The sequence below is a fragment of the Oryza brachyantha genome, chromosome 12, assembly GCF_000231095.2.
Source record: "Oryza brachyantha chromosome 12, ObraRS2, whole genome shotgun sequence".
NCBI classification, from domain to species: domain Eukaryota; kingdom Viridiplantae; phylum Streptophyta; class Magnoliopsida; order Poales; family Poaceae; genus Oryza; species Oryza brachyantha.
The window spans coordinates 770,788-793,154 of NC_023174.2; the positions used below are offsets into that span (position 1 = coordinate 770,788).

At 42.3% G+C, this 22,367-nt stretch overlaps 3 protein-coding genes across 3 annotated transcripts; 2 read left to right on the plus strand and 1 right to left on the minus strand.

The window, feature by feature from the left end:
• The first annotated feature begins 6,674 nt into the window (after positions 1-6,674).
• LOC102703826 (L-type lectin-domain containing receptor kinase SIT2-like) lies at positions 6,675-9,026 on the plus strand. The gene has a single exon (XM_006664221.3). It carries the CDS (start codon positions 6,675-6,677, stop codon positions 8,715-8,717), a length of 2,043 nt encoding a protein of 680 aa, XP_006664284.1. The 3' UTR covers positions 8,718-9,026.
• An 844-nt stretch (positions 9,027-9,870) lies between these two features.
• On the plus strand, positions 9,871-12,079 carry LOC102704108 (L-type lectin-domain containing receptor kinase SIT2-like). Its single transcript, XM_006664222.2, has one exon. It carries the CDS (start codon positions 9,871-9,873, stop codon positions 11,956-11,958), a length of 2,088 nt encoding a protein of 695 aa, XP_006664285.1. The 3' UTR covers positions 11,959-12,079.
• A 5,302-nt stretch (positions 12,080-17,381) lies between these two features.
• On the minus strand, positions 17,382-19,376 carry LOC102707168. Its single transcript, XM_006663689.3, has one exon. It carries the CDS (start codon positions 18,930-18,932, stop codon positions 17,943-17,945), a length of 990 nt encoding a protein of 329 aa, XP_006663752.2. The 5' UTR covers positions 18,933-19,376; the 3' UTR covers positions 17,382-17,942.
• Positions 19,377-22,367: the final 2,991 nt, after the last annotated feature.

Below are 22,367 nucleotides of genomic sequence, written 5' to 3' on the forward strand. Positions count from 1 at the left end.
CATCTACAATTTGCCAGCAGGTGCTTTCCCTTTCCTGTACAGGGCACAGGCCCCTCACCTGCATGTCTGCGTGTCTGCAGATAGGAAAATTTGTATCTTTCAAGGTGTAAATCAACAAGGAGGATTGGTTATGTCTGTGTTGGATTAGCTGAGAAAGTGAGACTGATGGAGGAACAGTTGGGTGACTAGGGGACAAAGGCTGGCCTACTGTCAGACTCTGGATGGTTCAAGGAAGGCCTGCTCTCTAGTGCCTTTGCTTCATGTTGTTTGTACTCTGCTCATATTTCTTCGTTCTTTTCTCCTTAACTAACTGAGGGTCTAATTTTTACTGGCTCCAAAGTATATTATGCACTGCATTTGTGCGTGATTTAGGAGGTCACATTTCACAATGTACTACCGTATGTTTCAAGCACCATGTAATTGTAGCTACAAGTAGTAAATCCATGGTTTGTAGTAGCAGCAGCTGTAACTGCAGGTTTCGCTTTGGCTGGTTGAGAGTAGGGTGGGAGAGTGGAGAGAAGAGTGGGGTGGAAGGCTGTCGGTGAAAGAAATGATTCGGATGCTTTGTCCACTGCTCTACTGTACTACTCCTACTAGAGTAGAGAAAAAGACTAGGGCTGTTTGGATTTAGGGATTTTTTTAAGTTTTTTGTCATATCGGATGTTTAAATGTTAATTAGGAGTATTAAATTTAGACTGATAACAAAACTAATTGCATAAATAAAGACTATTTCATTAGACAAATTTTTAAGCCTAATTAATCCACGATTAACAAATATTTACTGTAGCATCATATTCGTTAATTATGGACTAATTAGGCTTAATAGATTCGTCTCATGAAATAGTCTAGAATATGAGGTGGGTTTTATTAATAATCTATATTTAATAGATCTAATTAGTGTCTAAATATTTGATGTGAGAGGAACTAAAAAGAGAATGGACAGCTCTTTCTTTTCTTCCTTTTGCTTTTGCTTTTGCAGAGAGGATATCGAGGAGGAGGAGGAGAGCTCAGTCAGAGCTTTGTTTGGTCAGGTCCACCATGGGAAAGCCACGGGACAACCCGACTCGATTACTCCATTGCATTGCTCATGCTCCATTGCTCGTCAGAAGCACCAGCTCGCAACCCTGCCATTGATGATTCATTTCTCGCACCCTCTCACAGATTGCGATCATGCTTTGCATTCCTACAGATTTTGCAGATCAAGCATTCAGGCTAGTGTTGTGCTCGTGCGAATGTCATTTGATCATCAACAGTATGATCCAGGCCATTGACTATGATTCACTCAATCACACACTCTCTCTCCGTGTGTGTTCTTTCCCTCTTCCAAACTTTGTTGTCAAGTTTTTCTTTTCAGAGATGAGCTAGATAGAGATGGGGAAAGGATCAAAGGACAGCAAAGCAAAACGCAAAATCCGATAAAAGCTTTGAGCTGTTTCTTTTGCTGCTGATCGATCAATGCTTTTAAATGACTTTCTGAGACAAGAAATTTGCATGCACTATAAGGGTCACGAACTTTAATTATCTATTTCCATGGCGCCTATATATCACAAGAGCTTTTCTCTCATACAGCAGGTACATTTCACTCAGGTCAGTCCCAGATTTAGACTGTTCATACAACTCAACCCGATGATAGGAAATTATGTGGTACCTTCAGGTACAAAATTACCCATGTTGCTGTACTAGAACACATAGACGGGTGGAAGGGTGTTTTTGACTTTTCGCGGTAGGTGAGGGAATTAGGGTTTTCAATCCCTCTGATCTAATGCGTGGTGACGGCTTCCCTCTAATCTGAACTGTGGAAGCGAGCCGGCGGCGGCAGTCCGAGACGGTGGCGGCCGGCGGAGAGGTGGTGGCGGTCACGGTGGTCCCGACCGGTGGAAGCGAGGAGGCCGCGACGGCAGTGCGAGTCGGTTTTGGGCCGGCGGAAGCGAGATGGTCATTTGGCTGCTCGGCGAGGAAGCATGTGTAGCAATCCAACGATGACCCCTCCCGGTTGGAGATCACCTACATCAGCACCCACATCTGCGACGACCGGCCATCGTCACCGGCGACGAACCCCATCGACGACAAGCAGCGCTCCACCGTCGTCAGTCGCCTGCCAGTGAAAGCAAGGCGTTGGCGGCCGGCGGGGAGGTGGCGGCGGTCGTGGTGGCTGTCTCCACCCGAACTAGTCACATAATTAGTTCTTGATTACCTACGAGACATGAACCTTATACTCCCTTTGTAGTTAAATGTTTGACGTCGTTGATTTTTTAAAACATGTTTGACTATTCGTCTTATTTAAAAAATTTACATAATTATTCATTATTTTTATATTATTTTATTTATTGTTAAATATACTTTTGTGCATATATATATAGCTTTACATATTTTATAAAAAAAATTAAATAAGACGAATGGTCAAACGTCCATGAAAAAATCAACGACGTTAAATATTTTACGACAGAGGTAGATAGTAGTATAATTATTTCAAGTTTTGAACAGCCACCTAAATTACTCATATCAAGCATCAGTTCAATTTGCCATCCATAAAGTGTTGTCTATGATGTACGAAAAACTGCACATGAGGCACAACAAGCATGAAAAAGTTCAACAATGCTGACAGTGGCTTGGTCGCTGCGGAGAGGCAAGCGTCAGCCTGGAATCCTCGATAGATGGATTTATCTCTCCCAATCGTGCCCTTCTGAGTATGGACAGATGGATTTTGTTCTGCACCGCAAGGTAAAAAACTGTACGGGAGAAAATCTCATATCACAAACTGCATTTTCTTTTTATATAAAGATCAAAAACCACATATACTACTATCACATACCGCCAGTTACTCCTATGCTTTATACTTGATAGAAACTAGCATATTGTTTATGCGTTGTAACGGTATTTTATTTTTAAAATATTATTAATATATTATTAACATTATTTTTTGGCATATATCATCTTTTAACTGCTACATATATTTGTTATTGATATGTGGATCTATTGGCCCCATGGTCTTTTTTCTCGTAAAAAGTAGAGTTGAGTCGCGTTCTTCACCCCCTCTAAGTTAACTTATCACTCTCGTTTTTCACTCGCACGCTTCTTGAACTACTAAACGGTGTATTTTTTAAAATTTTCTATAGGAAAGTTGTTTTTAAAAAATCATATTAATCTATTTCATATTTTTTTTAATAATTAATAATTATTACTAATCTATTACTACATTTTTCGTGCCGGGGTAAGTTAACTTACCTCCACTCACACGAATGCGGTCTTGGTGTGAGTGGTTGACATGTGAGATCTATAATTATTTTCTTTTAAAAGCAGAGTATAGATTATAGCAAATTCACTGTCACTAGCCACCACCAATAGGAAATTTATAGGAGTATAGATTGGTTACTCCCACAAGTCGATAATAGCGTAGCCAGGCAAGAGCAAGGTCAATAAAGAGCTAACTATTAGCTCTAAAATCTTTTTATGCCATTAATAATTAACAAGGACCTAACTTATACAATATTTACGCACAAACATATATTCTCTCCGTTTCATATTATAAGACTTTCTAGTCTTACCTAGATTCATTTGTGCGATAATGAATATAGACACATATCTAAAACATATACATAGATATATAGATGAATTTAGGTAAATCTATAAAGTTTTATAAACTAAAACGAAGGTAGTACATGCATGGTTCACCTCTCATACAAATATATTATCTTAGAGCAATGTTATAACTGACTATAAATATGTAACTCGTTTTTTATCTCTTATTTTCTCTATTCTTTGTATAAAAATAAATATAACATGACAATTTTTAGATTACACTTATATCACTGCCCTAATAAAATGTTGGAAGGCCAGACGCGCTAGCTGAGAGCCTGAGACATGTTGAGCACAGAAATCAATGAAAGTAAGAGCGAATATATGGTAGTCATCATTACTCAGTTGTTACCACTCCTTTCTATTCGATCATGTGCTGGCAAACAAGACTGCTACCGTTTTTCCCCTATCAGAAATTTCGACATATGTATATCCAATGTTTGTTGTTGCCTATAGCACTTTTAGAGTTATACTCTCTATCCTTAAATAAATTACTCTCTCCTATCTTTTTTGCTTGCCGTTGGTTCAACGACAAACATTTGCAACCGAAGAGAGTAATATTTAGATTTTCTTTAAAGAAAGTTATGAGTAGAAGCAGAAACGTGCATTCGGACATTTCATTGCCATTCGATAGAATCGGCAGGCTAAGATGTGGTGATACATAACCTAAAGGTGAGAATGATTAGGTTCAGTCCATTTATCTATTGGACCATATTCATAATGTGCTTTAATGGATTTAAAATGGTGTCTCTAGAATTTAATGAACCAAATAGCTCTAACCTTAATAAACTAGAATCTATGGATCGATCCTTCTAACTATCATACTAATTTCACCCACTTTGTTCGTACCAATTAAGTATGTATAAACTTAGACCTAAAAGTAAAAATTTACTAAATTTGACTAAAACTTACTGGGATGATTTATCATGTACAAGAACAACTTTGTACAAATTTTCATCTGTCAAATGATGCATCAATTTAAAATATTTTTTAAATCACTAAAAGATACGTGTGCCTCCTAATAATAACGAATTGTAAACACAACTAATGAAAAAAATATCATTAGTATTTTTCACTTTGTTAAAAATTGCGTATATATTCTTAAACTATAAAGAACTCATGCGATAAATATTTGCTAGGTATTATATAATCACTTTATTTAAATATCTTTTTATATAATATAAGAAGACACGATGAAAATTGTTTTTAAACTCATAATAAATTTAGAATTTGAATTATGTGTTATTCAAGAGCTACACGGTTAGTTTGTTTATTTGATATATACAAAATCAACAAAATTTCATTTATTATAAGACGGAAAGTTGTATGGGATGCAACTTATGTTTGTATAAAGTGTTTTTTTTATTAAATTTAGATTTATAGAGTTTAAATTTTATGTTAATATTAGATAATGTGAATAAATTATTTAATTAAAATTATTTATGCAATGTGTGAACTTGATATTGCAGTGATTATGAAATTAGTGCATCAATTTGTTTTTGTTTGTTGTTGCAATATTTTTGAAAATAGTATATAAACTTGGTCTTGCAAGTTCTGCAATACCGTCCAAACTTGAAAAATTATAATTTATTGTAATATGGTCCAGCATATAATTTATTATGCAAAGTTACAATAGTCACCGTTAACTGGTGGTTTGCCGTTATTTTGTCAGAGTTTGATTAAATAATCAGATTAATAAATGCTTGATATAAAAAACAAATTTGAATGTTTGATTTGTATATGGTTGCTTTTAAGAGAATTTATAATATCTTATTTGCATTATTAAATTTGAAGGATGTTTTGGTGATGCTCTTATCAATTTCGAAAATTGAAAACCCAAATTTAAATTCGCATCTACGCTGCATTTTTGTTAGGGTTAATTCGTTTCATGCCACTGTAAATATGGCTATTTAGAAAAATGTCATTACAATTCGCGTATTTGGATGGGTGCCACCGCTATTTTCTCAAATTGGATCCATGCCACTGCCGTGACTTTTTCCATCCACCACGTCATCTTCCCTCCTAGCCGCCACCGAAGTCGCCATCCGTCTGGCCGCCACCCGGCCAGGCCACCACCGCCGCCGTGTCGGGCTAGACCGTCGCTTTCGTCGTCCAGATCTAGTCGGAAGTCGGTCGCCGCCATAGTCCAAGAGTCTCCGTTTGGGAGTACGTCGTCGTCGTCACTGGCCTCCGCTGCCGCTGCCCCGCACGCCTGCCGTCGGCCTCCGCCCCGCCCGCCGTTGGCCTCCGCATGTGTAGTCCGCCCCGCCGGCGGCCTTAGACCGTCCCGCATGCTCCAACCTCCGCCCGCCCTATCGCCGACCTCCTGCCCCGTCCCGTCCCATCCCGCCTCGCTGCTCGCCGTCGCCGCCCTCCCCGCCGCTTGCCACCGGTTTCATCGTCGTCTTCACCTCCACGGTTGCGAGGTGGTGATGAGTCCGATGGAGAAGGAGGAGAGGGAAGAACGCGGAAGGAGGAAGGCAGATGGATGGAAAAAGTCATGGCAGTAGTATGGATCTAATTTAGGAAAATAGTAGTGGCACCCATCCAAATAGATGAATTGATATTTTTCTGAATAGTCATATTTATAGTGGTATGAAACGAATTAATCCTTTTTGTTAGTAACAAATTCATTCACACTCTGTTGCGTGCTCCGCAGGCTATAGGCCGTGTATATGGCCTGTTACCTCGTTCATCGGCAGGATCGGTACATCCACATATTTGAGTGTCTCTAAATACTTCTGAAAAGTATTCCAGTTAGTTAATATACACCCCGTCCCCCACTTCACAAGTATTAGTGTTTTAGGTTTATGCAAATCAAATCTTTTTATCTTTGAATGCCAATAAAAAAAGACAAACAACGTAAGAATGATGTTACTGAATTTAACATGAAACAAACTGTGATAATACGTAACTAAAAAGATATCATTATTCAACGTAGTAAATTGGAGACCGTGCAGTGTCGATATCGTAAGTGTTAATGTTTGTGGAAATATGTAATTTTCGTTTAACGGTTACACAGTGCTGTGATTCGTGATATATAGCCGGCCTGTTGCTGTGTACGTCTACAAACCTTCCGTAATCCGTGGTTCCCATCCATGGCGTGGGCTTCACCCACTGCGCACGTCCATGATGTAGCCATGTTACTCCTCCTAGTGCTAGTTCAGTGTCCTGCTTCCTCCTCCTGTCCCGGTGGAGTAGACTTCATCTTCGAGGGGTTCCACCAGCCGTCCAACCTGAGCGTTGATGGCTCAGCGCTGATCTTGAGCAGTGGCGCTCTCCAGCTGACGAACAGCAGCAACCATATTATGGGCCACGCATTCTTCCATTCCCCAATCAAGATTCTCCAAGGCGAGAGCGAGTCGACGTTGGAAGTAACCCACTGGAGCACAATCTTTGTGTTCGACATCGTGACAAGTTCCGAGAGTGGCAGCGGCCATGGGCTGGCCTTTGTGATTGCCCCATCAAAGCAGCTCCCTGGGGCGTTCGATCAAGACTACCTTGGCGTCCTTGGGCCAACCACCAACGGGAATTCCTCCAACCATGTCTTCGCAGTCGAGTTCGACACACAATCGATTGCTGCTCTGAATGAGCCGAATGGCAGCCATGTTGGTGTAGACATAAACAGCGTCGTCTCCACGGTGTCTGAGCCATCCTCGTACTACACAGACGACAACAAGAGGGTGGCCATGCCGCTTGACAGCGGGCGGCCAATCCAAGCATGGATAGACTACGATGGTACAACCAACGTCCTCAATGTGAGCATTGCTCCTGTACCCATGCCACAACCTCAGCGCCCACTTATATCTACACAAGTTGACCTTGTTCCAGTCTTCAAATCGAACATGTATGTTGGCTTTTCATCAGCGACCGGGAAACTGGCAAGCTCACATTACATCTTAGCCTGGAGTTTCCGGACCAACAACGGATCAGCACAGCACATTGATCTTTCCCGGCTGCCAAAAGTTCCGAGACCCTCTCCGTCTCCTCCCAAATCCGCCATCATCAAGATTGCTGCCCTGGCATGTGCTTCAACTCTACTTGTCACAGCAGCAGTTTGGGCTATGATTTTGCTGGTGCGACGGAGGGCCGCTCTTGCGGAGACACTGGAGGACTGGGAGCTAGAGCAACCCCACAGATTTTCATACAAGGATCTGTACAGGGCAACCAAAGGGTTCAAGAAAAGTGAGCTCGTCGGGGCGGGTGGGTTCGGTCAGGTGTACAAGGGCGTGCTGCGACGCAGCGGGGATGAGGTGGCGGTAAAGCGGATGTCGTCGAGCAACACGAGGGAGGCCATGCGGGGGTTCGTGGCCGAAATCGCGAGCCTGGGGCGCATGCGCCACAGGAATCTCGTGGAGCTGCGGGGTTGGTGCAGGCGTGGACAGGACATGTTCCTCGTCTACGACTTGATGCCCAACGGCAGCCTCGACAAACACTTGTTCGGCGACGGCGAGCGCTCCTTGTCGACGTGGGCCGAGCGCTTGGAGATTATCAAGGGCGTCGCCTCGGGGCTGACCTACCTGCACGAGGAGTGGGATCAGGTGGTGGTGCACCGTGACGTGAAGCCCAGCAACGTGTTGCTCGGTGACGGCATGGTCGCGCGGCTCGCCGACTTTGGCCTCGCCCGCCTGTACGACCACGGCTCCTCCTCCGGCCAGCTCGCCACCGCCACACGCGTGGTTGGAACCCTCGGCTACATGGCACCGGAGCTGACTGCGTCCGGCCGACCCACGACGTCCACGGACGTCTTCGCGTTCGGCGTCCTGCTCCTTGAGGTCGCATGCGGCCGTCGCCCCATCCAGCGCGACGACACGACCGGTCTAGACGTCACCTTGGTCAGATGGGTTCGACGCCTGGCGCTCAGGGGTGACGTGATGCTGGCACTGGACCCCAGACTGCACTGTATGCGCTACGAGGAGCAAGATCAGGCAAAGCTGGTGCTGTGGCTCGCCATGATGTGCAGCCAGGATAAACCGGACGCCCGGCCAAGCATGCGCCAGGTATGCCGCTACCTTGATGGTGAGCTAACTGTCCAAGAAGACGCCGCGCTCATATTCTCCAACACGCCCGACTTCTCCATGGGATTGGGATGGTCCTCGTGTGGGACCATGTCGTTCACTTCACTCCGAGATGGCCGGTGATGTGCCCTACCAATTCGGGCAATCAGACTTCCAAACCTCTGCCACTGGGTGTTACTAGTACCACAAACCTGGTAAAGTGATGTCACGAGCGAGCATGCGACTCCATCATGAGCCCTGGCTTGGCCTCGCGCATTGTACTTTATATATCTTTTGTTGAAATCCTTTTTCATGTTTGTATTCTAAAAAAAAGGTAAAAATCAAACGTTCAACAACAAAAGTTATTGTATAAAAGGTACTTAAGTTTAGTAGATATACTTAGATTAGATAGGAAGGACAAAAGAATAATCTGTATGCAGGCTGATGCTATAATATCCAAAATTTTATTAATTTTTTACTCTTCAGATTATTTGTATTGATCTTGAATCCATATTTGGCTTTGCATGTTGGCCACCTATGCATCAACGAGAACTTCTCTCGTGTTCGGGACTTTTAAAGAAAAACTAGTATGGTGGCATATTTCGTGTTCGGGACTTTTAAGGAAAAACTAGTATGGTGGCATCTTATATGGCTAGTATCGTTGTAATCTCTAATGTAAGACTTTCTAACATTGTCTATATTCATATATATGCTAATAAATCTAGACACATAAATAAATTATATACATTCATCAAATTCCAAAATCGTTTTCCACTAATTGCGATATACATGTATTATCCGTATAAGTGGCCAGTTTAATCCTCGTAACGCTACGGATTTTTTTCCTTTGCTTGCGTGATTCCAAAAAATATTATCTTTTCTTTTTTATGTCTTATTTTTCTTCGATTAATATAGGTTTTTCTAGCCCATAAAGAGTAAACACGATGAGTCCTTTTCCTATTATTTTATATATATATAATAGATGTGACGCCGGATTAATTGGTAGTGGTTCCCTTCTATACTGGTGCATCATTTTCTTACATCTCCCTCAATTGGTCCTTCAGATAAACGACCTGTTAGCTAGGTCATTGGATGCTATCCCATTGGTTTGGATTCACAGTGAACAATTAATTCTGACAGTGAATTTTACGGTTTTATGAGTAATGGCAACGTTGGTACCAGAATACGTCTCATATGTACAAAAAAAACACTTCATTGCTGGAATGTAACATGCGAATAAAGCTACGAATCAAGAAGAAGGCTGCGCTTGATTGTGTGTGAATTAATATCCACAGCAATGGCCAAGAAGAATACTTCCGTAGCACTAGCTCCATCCATTGCTCTGATCCATCTTGCTATGCTGCTCTTTCTTGTTTGTTGCACAGATTCCTCGTCAGTCGCCGACTTTTTGTTCAACAGTTTTGAACAAGCGTCCAACTTGAGCCTTGATGGCTCGGCGCTTGTTCTCAGAAGTGGAGCCCTCCAACTCACTGACGGCAACAACAACGTCATGGGGCATGCGTTCCTGGACACCCCGGTGCGTATGGTCGGGATCAACAAGATGGCCGTGTCCTTCAGTACATGTTTCGTTTTCGACATTGTTGCCACGGGTACCGGTGGCGGCTATGGCCTGGCTTTCGTGGTAGCGCCGTCCAAGGTGCTACCTGGTGCATCCCGCGAGGACTACCTTGGCATTCTTGGGCCTAGCACCAACGGCAGATCATCTAACCATGTGTTCGCCATTGAGTTCGACACGGTGCTGTCGGTTCAGGGATTCAACGACACGAATTACAACCATGTTGGCGTCGACATAAACAGCCTTGTGTCCAATGTATCCGAGCCAGCTGCATACTACACTGACGACGACAAGAAGAAAGTAGCGGTAAAGCTTGAGAGTGCACAGCCAATTCAGGCATGGGTAGACTATGACGGCGGAGCCCATGTCCTTAATGTCACCATTGCTCCAGCTGCGCTATCGACGCACAAGCCTCACCGGCCTCTCATATCAGCAAGGCTCGATCTGTCAACGGTTTTCAGGGAAAGCATGTATATTGGTTTCTCGTCAGCAACCGGAAAGCTGGCAAGTTCGCATTACATCTTAGCCTGGAGTTTCCGGAGCGAAGGAGCGGCGCAGGACATTGATCTCTCCCGTCTCCCAGATGTCCCAAAACCACGGCCACCTGCTCGTGGTCGGTCGACACCAAGGTCAGCCATCATCAGGATTGCTGCTCCTGCCTGTGCAGGAACACTCTTTTCTATGGCCATGGTGATGGTTGGCGTGTTGTGGCTGCGACGAAAGGCGGCTTTAGCGGAGACACTGGAAGACTGGGAAGTGAACCACCCCCATAGGTTCCCGTACAAGGATTTGCACAGAGCCACGAAGGGATTCAGCGACAGTCAGCTCATTGGCCAGGGCGGTTTCGGGCAGGTGTACAAGGGCGTGCTCCACGGCGCCAGCGACGTGGTGGCCATCAAGCGCATATCCAGCAATGCGGGGCAAGGCATGCGAGAGTTCGTGGCCGAGATTGCGAGCCTCGGGCGCGTGCGTCATCGGAACCTCGTCGAGCTGCGGGGATGGTGCAAGCGTGGCCAAGACCTGCTCCTCGTCTACGAGTTCATGCCAAACGGTAGCCTCGACGCGATCCTGTTCGGCAAGGGGACAAGGGAAAGGGAAGAAGAAGAAGAAGAAGCACCGACGACGACGACGACGCTGACGTGGGCGCAGCGTCTCCATATCCTCAAAGGTGTGGCCTTTGGGCTAGTCTATTTGCACGAGGAGTGGGAGCATGTGGTGGTGCACCGTGATGTGAAGGCCAGCAACGTGCTGCTCGGGGCGGACATGGGTGCTCGGCTTGGCGACTTCGGCCTCGCACGCCTCTACGAGCACGGCGCCGACCCGGTCACCACGCATGTGGTCGGCACCATCGGCTACATGGCGCCGGAGATGGCCGTCACCAGCCGCCCCACCACGGCCACGGATGTCTTCGCGTTCGGTGCGCTTCTCCTCGAAGTCACATGCGGCCGTCGACCTACTAGCGCCGGCGGCGGTGGCGGCACACACAACTTGGTGAGTTGGGTTCGTCACTGTGGTTTCCACGGGCAGTTTCTCCGAGCTGTGGACCCAAGGCTACACGGTTCATACGACGAGGAAGAGGTGACGTTGGTGCTGTGGTTGGGTCTCATGTGCAGCCACTCTATCCCAGAGGCCCGGCCCAGCATGCGACAGGTTTGCAATTATTTGAATGGCGATGAGACCTTGCAGCCGGATGACTCCCTGCTGTTATCCAGCACAGATCATTCGGCTCAATTATTTGGACCACCAATCTCCATGACATGGACATCTTGTGGGTCCATGTCAGCTGACTCACTGCCAAGTGGCCGGTAAATTAATTTAAGGCTTAAACATTCTATGTCTCATGTATTTCATTATGTAGTAATCATGCACGTTTTGAATTATACTCTATATTGGTTAAAAAACCGTTTAACTTAGTCGTGTCTAAAAATATCTGGACAAGCACGTGACCCCAAAAAAAAAAAAGCTATGCCGGTTCATTTTTATTTGATGGTGAAAAAAATTAGCACACATTGTTTTTATTTTTCATTCATAACAAAATATAAAAAAACTTAGGATGAAAACACTACGTCAGGACATGCCAACAATGACAGGCCCAAAGGCTCATCTTAGACGGGTCTTGCCCTCGTGGCATGTAACGGGCCATAGCAAACGGCCATCACATGTAATCACTTACCAACATACTTTATATTATTATCGCGCATCTTATGTTTGTTACCTCTGATGGACCTTACTATATGTCTGTCTGTTATTACCCACATATTTTATATTAGAGCTTTTTTACCAAGGTACCACACTTTTTAGTGTAAAAAGGGTGGTATCTTGAGGTACCAAAAATTTATACTAAAATTCTTGATACTTTGAGATACTTTTCAAGGATGATAAAAAAGCCCTTTGTATTATTATAACCTGTCACAGGTACGTTACCTTGGATGTGCCTTAATTTATATCCTTTTCAAAGCTAACTTAGTCATCTTTGATGGGTATGCTACAAGTCTATGACCCATCAAGTTCACCTTTTTTTTTTTGAAAAAGAGGCGGGAGCGCTGCCGATCAATAAAAGGAGGAGAAATATTCGGTACATCCCCAGGAAGTAGACATGGTCATTTACACTCTAGCAAATGCGAAGGATGTGTTTGGTTTCAGAGATGGGATGGGTTGGGATAGAGCCAACCCATCCCTGACTTTGTTTGGTTGGTGGCTGGGTGAGATGGATTGGACCCAGTAGAGAAATATTCCTCTTAAATCTAGGTCTAACCCATCCCACCAAAATGGTGAGATGGATCCGTCCCAGGATTAACACGATGCTCAGAGGGGGTATCCATTTTATTTATTATATTTATTTAAAATATATTACTTATATAAATATACATCCAATTACTTTAGGCTATTCATATATTAATCCCAGTATTTAATATTTTATTTTGGATATGATAGGTAAACTTTATCACATCTCATCCCTCCAACCAAATAAAAAATAGGTCTAACACATCTCATCTCATCCCTCCCATCAAACAAAAAAATAGGATCCAACCAATTCATCTAACCAAACAGAATAATGAAATCAACCCATCCTACAATCCAGGAATAGATTCAATCCAACTCATCTCGTCCACGAACCAAACACATCCTAAGTGTCTCTCATCATACAGATCCAACACTTTCTGGGTAATATCACTCGGTCGAGCATCGTAGATGTGATTAAAATTCCTATTGTTCCTCTCTAGCCAAATTGCCCAGACAGTGTAGACCACGAGGTCATTAAACGTTTTCTTCACCTCCTTTGGGAATTTTCGCCTGCACTCGCTCCACCTTTTTGATGGGTTTCTTGTAAAACTAAGGCCGCGTTCGGGGAGGAGGGATATAAGTTAACTTACCTAGCACGGAAAATATAGTAATAGATTAGTACATGATTAATTAATTATTACTTATTAAAAAATATAAAATAGATTAATATGATTTTTAAAATAACTTTCCTATAGGAAATTTTGTAAAAATACACCATTTAGCAGTTCGGTAAGCGTGCACGCGGAAAACGAGGGCGCTAAGTTAGCCTCTCTGCGAACGTGGCCTTAGTCATCTTTGACATGTATGCTACAAGTCTATGACCCGTCAAGTTCACCTTTTTAAAGGGTTTGTTGTAAAACCTAACTTGTAGTTATCACTAGTTACGACTTTTTCTTTACACCTGATGTATATTTAGAAAAAAAATAATATAGCCATGCCATCTAAAAAAGACATAGCAGATATCTATATAGCCAGACCCCAGTTTATCCCCCATTCACATATTGACACATCCAAATAATACTTAGGTATAAAGGACAAATCTATTAACGATGAAATTTTGATAGCGTTAGTGGTTATTAATATTTTCGACCATTGCAGTGGAATCAAAAGCCGATGTGTTGATAAATTTCCATAGGAAGGCGCTGATAATTTCCCAAGTGTGGAGAATGGATTTGGAAGCCGATACGGATAAAGAATGTTATTGATATGGAATGTTATAGCTAACCATATAGTTATCTGTAACTTTTATGGATAATTTAGAAAATGATGTGTGTTACAGATCTAGGACCAGACCGTGCACATTCTTATTATGAGAAGGGGTCATTCGAGCCTATGAAAATATGATACTCTGTTTACATAGAAATCTCTACCTCCTTACATTCTATTTAGGATTAGGAATAGGTGTAATCAGACCCAGTGTTGTTTTTTCAAATTCAATGTCTCAGATAATTAGTGTGTGCGCGTAGTAAGATCGTGCATGTGCGTGCGCGATATAAAAACGGGTGTGCATACGCATAATGATTATAGTGCACTGTAAATATTTTTCAAGTAATTCAAACTTATCTAACTTAACAAATTTATAGAAAAAATGCACCAACGGTGTTGGAGAGCTTTAGCGCCAATAAATATCTAATATAACTAAGTGTATTATCATAATATATTTTATGATGGATTTAACAAAATTAATTTGATGGTTTAGATGTTGGTGTTTTGTTATAAAATCGATAGAAGTTTAAATGAGAAAAGGAACAAAAATAACATATAAAATAAAGATATGTTGGTATAGGTATTTAATGATATAAACCATATATTATCTGAAAAACTACTTTAGAAAGATGGGAGAATAAATTTCTATATATATATTTTTAAAAAAACAGTTGAGAAGGGTGTGTTTATGTGACACTTCTCAAGAAATGGATAGGCATATATTGCTCAGGTTTACTACCATGAGTAGCTGCTGAACTATCTATTAGCATCGGCCCAGCTACAAAATAGTTGAAGAGGGAGCTCCAGAGTTGGCCCACTTCAGGAGGTGAAGTCATCTGGGCCAGAAAGGTTAAGAGAGGCAAGTCCTATGCACACAAGAAGAATTGGGTTCACCCAACTATCAAAATTTAGGCCTTCATCATTTAGTGAAGTTAATTAAATGCACAACCACTCCGAATCTACGATCCTCACTGTCTTGTTGCCGCTAGTAATAGTAATAGCAGGTACAGTAGCAGGCTATAAGCATATTTTAAATAGATAAGAGTGGAGAGAGAAAAGAGGTTGACTACTAATTTGTAGCTAGCTAAACATGGACTTCAAGACAAAGTGTGTGTATGACATATAGGACTATGTACTAATGTTTTGCAAATAACTATTGTATAAATTGACTATTAGATTGACTATAGATGAATTATAGCTAGTAGTTGACTATACTATTGAACTTGCTCTAAGGCCAATCTCAATGGAAGTTTCATAGGTAATAAATAGAGTGCCACGTAGGCATTTTTGATGATATAGCAAAGTATTAATGAAGAGAGAGATGAAATGAGTTTCATGGGGATAAAACCTTCTATGCACCGTTACCTAGACAGCTTGTGTCTTGCATATAACCTAGGAAACAATAATAGATGAAATTATGCATTGAGAGAGGGGTGTTTCATCCTAATTTTAAACTTTTTAGATGACATGTCACTATAGATAATCGTCTTCATGAAACTTGCATTGAGGATAGCATAATGGATCACTCCACCTACACCGTCCATTTCTATTAAAAACCGTACACTACCTGCACATTAATACTTTCAGACAAACTAATTTCAAAACAGAAGTCTCTCCCCATACCAATCAGTCCATGAGTTAAACTACTGAAACTAATTTCCATATTCGTTGCACAATCAGACAAGGCCGACCTTATAATCTTCAATCCGAGGTTTGTCAAATTATCCCCATACCAACCAGTCCATGTGTTAAACTACTGAAAATTTATGAGAAGAAGATGGCGCCTTTTCTCTCTGAATCTCTGTGGAAAAAAATATATCTCTGAAGCTGTGGTACTACGCAGCTACCATCCAATGGTTTCATTGTCTGTCCAACAACGTGTCAAACAAGCTGCAGTGATAATTTAACACACAAAAAGAACAGCTCATACTCCAACACCTGAATTATGTTAACTAAGCACTCCAGTACAGCGTTACAAAGCGAAGGGGGTAAGTCACAATACAAAACACACATAATCATGACGAAATAGGCGGCCACATGGTCTGTGAGCTGTGATCAGTTTGTGTGACAGCAAAAGATTCTGCTTAGCTGAGAGCCTGAGACGCACCACCTTCAAAAATTACCTGATACAAACACAAAAACTACCAACCCACTATGCAGTTGGCACAAACATTCCTCTAGCTAGCTGCTGTTTTCTCCAGCCAAACAAGAAAACCAGAAGCTTGATACATTTTGTTTTTCCTAGGCCCCCAAGCATTTTGTTTGATCCATAATCCATTTCAGCTGGCATATCTGGCTGGACCTGCCTTTCAATTAAAAGGCTATCAAAGATGCCATTCACATGTGTGCAGGGCTAGCTAATTACCCTAGACACATGCTTGTAAGACCAGCAGACGCTACTAATTTACTACTACAGGTTGCTAGATCTGCCAAACACTACATATCACCCCAAGCACCGTACAGCTATAAAAAGGACCTTTCTGAGAATGTGGGCACATAATTTGAATTGGGAACCGCATTCCACCGATACAAGACAATCTCCAAGCAACAGCTCATTCTTCATGCTGCTAAGATGATGTTCAGCATGAATTTCAAAATGCAAAAAAAAAAAAAGGCAGCTCATGCCCCCCGAAAAAAAAAATCAGAACATTGTCCGGTTCTCATTGTATAGATTGTACATGTGCTCTATTGATACTCTCCACTTCCATGACAAACATTTTGTTCGAGCTACAACCAAATTCAGTAAATTTTCCCCTTTCATGGTTCAGTACTTCAGTGAGGTGGGAACATGATGGACAATAAGAAACGAAAAAGAATTTTGTAACATATTACCACTAATTTTATATAGATAAAAGGCATTTTTCCTTGAAGATATCCAAAGCCCCAATGATACCTCTATGTTGAAACTGCAATGCTCCTGATTAGCTTGACAAAAACAGCCCACCAAAATTAAACCAAGACAAAAAAAGAGCAAACTTCTTCATTTTGTGAACAGATCTTTCTTAAACCCCTCGATGAACTCATCATCTAACATCTGGCTATACTAGCATATACTAGACCTTATTATTCTGCTTTACAAAGTGAAACACGATCTATAGAACTCGGGCCAGCAGAAACTAAAAGGACAACTTATTAGTGGCAAACAATGACACCAATGAGTATTATGCATGTTTAGAGTTCCATTATTACTTTAGAGTTTGGACACAGTATCTGACCTACAAGAAGATATACAGCTAGGACTGCAGATGCTTCGAATAATATAATGGAATGTTGTCACTGCATACAAACTGCATGTTAAAATAAGTCAAACAAGTAAACATGTACAATTTTGCATCTCTTATAATGTCTCTCAAAATGATCAGCCAAAACACATACAAAATGAAATTGAACATATGCTCAAATGAATTTCACCAAAGTAGCACCATGTGATGCACAATAGAATCCCTCACCTTTATTGCCAAGCCCAAATCCTTTTGAATACAGCAATCCAAAAAATAAGGGATCCCAAATCTGACACGACCATTTTGTCCCCATTGCTTGCTTGGAGATGAAAAGAGCTCCCCACTATGAACATCAACCAGAGCCATTGCAGAACAAATAACCTTCCCAACAAAACAATTAAAAGAATATGTTTGAGCCTGCATGAGCTTGAAGCTATGCCAACCAAGCAATTCGCGACGCACTCATTGATATGGAACATTTGTTGCATCAACTACCAACTGAAGGGCAAATTGGCAATTCCATGCATCTAGGCATCACTTATGCCTTGTTGCCTGAATTCTGCTGAAATGTCTAGAAAACAGCTATGCAACATACTCACTCTCAATCACCGGTTGTGTTCTTGTCCCCAATGCCACAGGCGCTTGTGACCTCCCGACCTGTGACATACGCAATGTCTCCCCGGCCTCGGCATTCCGTTCCATCACCTCCAATTTCCTATCTCTTTTGTACCTCGCCAAGCACACCACAAGTGACGCCGACAGCACCAATGCTATGACTCCCCCAACAACACCGACGGCAATCTTCCACCCCTTCGAGCTGCCCTTAGAATGAACTCCTTGAGTCGGTATCGGAGGGGTAATGGTGCCTGGAGGCAGTGGACCAGGAGCAATCTCGCTGGAGTTCACCACTATTGCGGAATGGCCACGGCGAAATGTCGAACACACATTGCTTGCCTCTAAGTTCCGGAACTGTGGCACACCATCCAAATCAAACCACACGCACCGGGGAGCTGGCGCGCCTGGTTGCACTGATCTGAGATTGCTGAAACTTATAGAAATCGGGCTCCCGGAGGCGACAAGGCTGAGCTCCTGCAATCCCACCGCCGACAAGTTGGCCGCGTCGTACACCAGCAACCCGAGCACCGGCGAGAGGTACGTGTACCCGGGGAGCGGGTAGTAGTAGTGAGACCAATTGCCAAGATTGTGGTAGACGAGCACCACCCTCTCGACGTACGGCTCCACGACGATGCCGGTGGGTACGGCGAACTCCAAGAAGTGAGAGAACCCTTTCCTCCGTAGGCTGCCGCTGCGCAGGCGGACGGCCGAGACGGCGACGCCGGTGAGGTTGGGCGGCACGGAGGCGTTGTAGACAATGCCGGTGTGCGGGCGCACGAAGGCCCGGTAGGCGTAGTCCTGCAGCATTGCGTCCAGGGCCCTCGCCGGCAACGTGGCCGCCTGCGCCGCCACTCCAGAAGAGGCTAGATACAGCAGCTGCAGGAGACAGAGGCAGGTCAAGAAATCCATGGGAGTGGAGCAGCAACCGGGAGCTTGAGAAGAAGAAGAGTCGATCATGGTGATCCCCTCCTCATGATCTACGACCGCGGGTGACGCGCGTACCACCGGCCGGAATCCGCAGGTCTTAACTGGGAGTAGCAAGGACGAGATTTGGGGCAGGAAATGGCGGGACCATGAGCACGGACGCGCATTGACGGGCCGGGGCGGGCGAGCTAGCTCCAAAGAAGCAGGCTTTAAGAGATACAGAGATAGGAGAAGGAGCAACAATGGCGACGGAAACTAGGAGAACACAGGACGGACTGAGTCCAAGATGATATGGTAAAGAAGGAAGGGAGGAAGAGGAAGACGAAAACAAGAATCGGAATTGGGAGGGAGCAAATCGATGAATGTTGGGAGAAAATCTCTCAGTAATCAAGAATTTGGGGAGGGATTAACGATTACTCGGGAGGGGTTTGGGGGATTTGATGGCAGCGGTCAGAGTGGGGATGTGACGAGGTCTTCGATGTAATTCTTGATTTTTAAGAGGGGCTCATATGCAAATATTTACGTTTTCTGAGTAAAAGACGCTGGAATACAGTTGGCACACCGCCGGAATTTACTGCTGTGCCCTTTGGACGCCTCAGAATCGTGAGTCTCCCTCATTGTCTCTTCTCGCTGAGCGGTGGGGTCCAGGTTGTCAGGGGTTGAGAGATTATGCTTTTTGCCTCTATTCTTCTGTAACAAAATTTAAATTTTTAATCTTAAATTATATTTTAGAATAACATCTTATTTTACGGTCTTATCTTTTATATTAGTAATAACATATATAAAAAGTATATTCAAAAATTATTTTTATTTGTAAATATGTCACTCGCTCGTTCAGTGTTCTATGAAATGGTTAGCATTTTTATAATATCTATTTAATGATATAAATTAATAATAATAATTTTTATAATGACTATGTAATGATATAAATAAAAATTTAACAAATATAAATAAAAAACATTGATCTAGAGAAAAATATTAAAAATGTAAAGGTTAAGAGTTTAAAAGACATGATTAATCCGATATATCCCGCTTCCTAATGTTTGGATTATTTCGAGGGGCTTTCGTGCAACTCAAGCTTCTTTCTTCTACTCCTACCCTATGTTTCTTGGAACAGGATCATCTGACATAAAGTCAGGGGACTCGTGTCACTAACATATACACAGTGAGGTCCACATGTCATCCCTCAATGTCTCTCTGACTTTAAGTCAGAGGAAGCTCTTCCATGTTTCTTTATAGCTCTAAGCTCCCGTCATTTCGCTATTTGGAATGATATTCTTAAAAAAGAAAAAGATAATACATAGATAAAACTTTTATATAAACAAATAAGCCATGATTAAAAATCAAATTTAAAATTAAGTTTTAAAATTTAACTTTTTTCCTATAAACAATTACAACGACAAAACTATAAGATCGCTACTACTAGGTCGAGAGGAGACTGAGATGTAGGCCCAGCATGGAGTACGTTCAGCAACACCTACTTGTCTTTGCTTTGTTGCCGATGTAAAACAACGTTTGGCGCTGGCTTGTGGGCCCACTGCAACAATCTCTTTCCCAACGTCTACTGTCGAGGGTCTTTTGGAAAATACACGTGCTTCCAACCATATGTGGCAACAAGCTAGCTCCATCTCCTTCTTCTTGTGCCATCCATCGCTAGCTGGTTGTATGCCACCATGGCCACACCATCAGCACTTGGAAATGATCTATTTGATTGCCACTGCTCTTCTTTGCAACTTTCAGATTGGTATTTGCTCAGGAGTGAAGCTAGTTCAAGCTGTCAAGCATGCACAATGTTATGTACTCCTCCCTTATCAATGTATACTATCATGCTGAGATGATGTCTTAACCATGACGCAATCAGCCTTTTGTCATCATCTCTTCCTTTCATCTTGCTCATGTCTATGATTTTCCTCTCCTTTTTCAGTGCTAATAAATAAATAAGTATTGTTCACTTGGTATTCAAGGGATCGATCAAAAGGGACTGCACTACTAGCAAATGGAACATGCGCATATAGACGCATAGCTACGATTGGGATCATTTTTGAACCATATTCCATAGTTCATTTGGCCTGAAAGAATGAGTAATCATGCACTCATCACTGACAAAAGGTTTAACGCACTCACACAATAGCTGTATGTGCTAAATGTTCACATCCATTAATTAATTGTATCTGTGTATGTTTTTTACCGGTTTCCTAATAAAGCAGGAACATTATGTCCTCTTTCTCGAGGTTTACATCAGGAAAAAAATCACACCGATAAAGCGCTGCAACCCACAGACTAATTGAAACACTGGTAACCACTACAACTTAAAAGCTAAAGACACATCACCGATACTAGTGGCAGAACTAGCAAAGTGATCAAACCCGAGGAATTAGTAATGATTTTCATTGATAAACTAATTTTAATTTTTAAAACATCAACAATGTTTGTAGCGGAGGTGATAGTGGCGGAGCCTAGGAGGCCATCTAACTTGCTCGGGAATTGGATTCGCCCGCTAACCAATACAATGAAAATAGTTATAGCTGAAAGCATGAAGAAGTAGCCTACAAACGCGAGGTCCACCGTCGTAAATTTTTCATGTCAAATCCACAACTCAAAGATACAGTGCAGATGTCTAACCGTCTAGAAGGTCACTCTCTAAGAGCAATAAGCTACAAACAACATCCTAGATTGATTTACATGTACTCAAGATCACTCTAGCCTTCATTATTGCAAGATTTAGCCCCAACCCACTTTTTATTCTCACAAGGAATCACTCAAGAAGGTCAAGAGCAATATGTGAAAGGTTCAAAGTACTTAACTAGGAGAACCAAGGGAGGGTTGAAAAACAAAATTGGAATCGTCAAAAAGCAACACAAGAGGTAGATCCAGGGGTGAATAACCCTGCACCCTACGTTAGCTGGCAGTTAGTCACGACCCGATCACCGGAGGTTCCGGCATCTATGGGCTGGAATTTCCAGATAACACTTAGCACCTGACAAACTTTGGTAGACCAGAACTTTCAGCCCTAGAGAGAACAACAACCCCAAAACCAGTGCAATTGCATCACTCTTTCTAAGAATGATCTTCGAGCAAATGTCAACTTTTGGTTTACTGTTTACAACATTTTTTAATAGTTTGACTTTGTTAAGACTCAAATACAAAAGACAGAAAATTTATACAAGCTTTAGTCTTTTTGCCACCTTTCTTTAATTTATTCTAAGGGGTTTGTCATACCAGTATACCTGGAACTAATCTCTTCACTTATCTCACACAAATTATTAGTTCCTCCACCATTTTGTTATTAATCAACCAAAACGTACTTAGGGGTATAATGCACTTTCAAAAGCAAAACTTATTGCACTTGTACCACTAAACAGTAAAAAAGTTCAGTCTAAGTGAAAAAAATGATGAAAAAGTTCATAAATTAATTCTAGAAATTAAGTTCTAAGATTCAAAATCAGCTAAGACTTACAAGTTGTAGTT

Bases quoted from the DNA above. Each gene is read 5' to 3' on its own strand.
- LOC102703826 (XM_006664221.3), top strand. From the start codon at position 6,675: ATGGCGTGGGCTTCACCCACTGCGCACGTCCATGATGTAGCCATGTTA.
- LOC102704108 (XM_006664222.2), top strand. From the start codon at position 9,871: ATGGCCAAGAAGAATACTTCCGTAGCACTAGCTCCATCCATTGCTCTG.
- LOC102707168 (XM_006663689.3), bottom strand. From the start codon at position 18,932: ATGATCGACTCTTCTTCTTCTCAAGCTCCCGGTTGCTGCTCCACTCCC.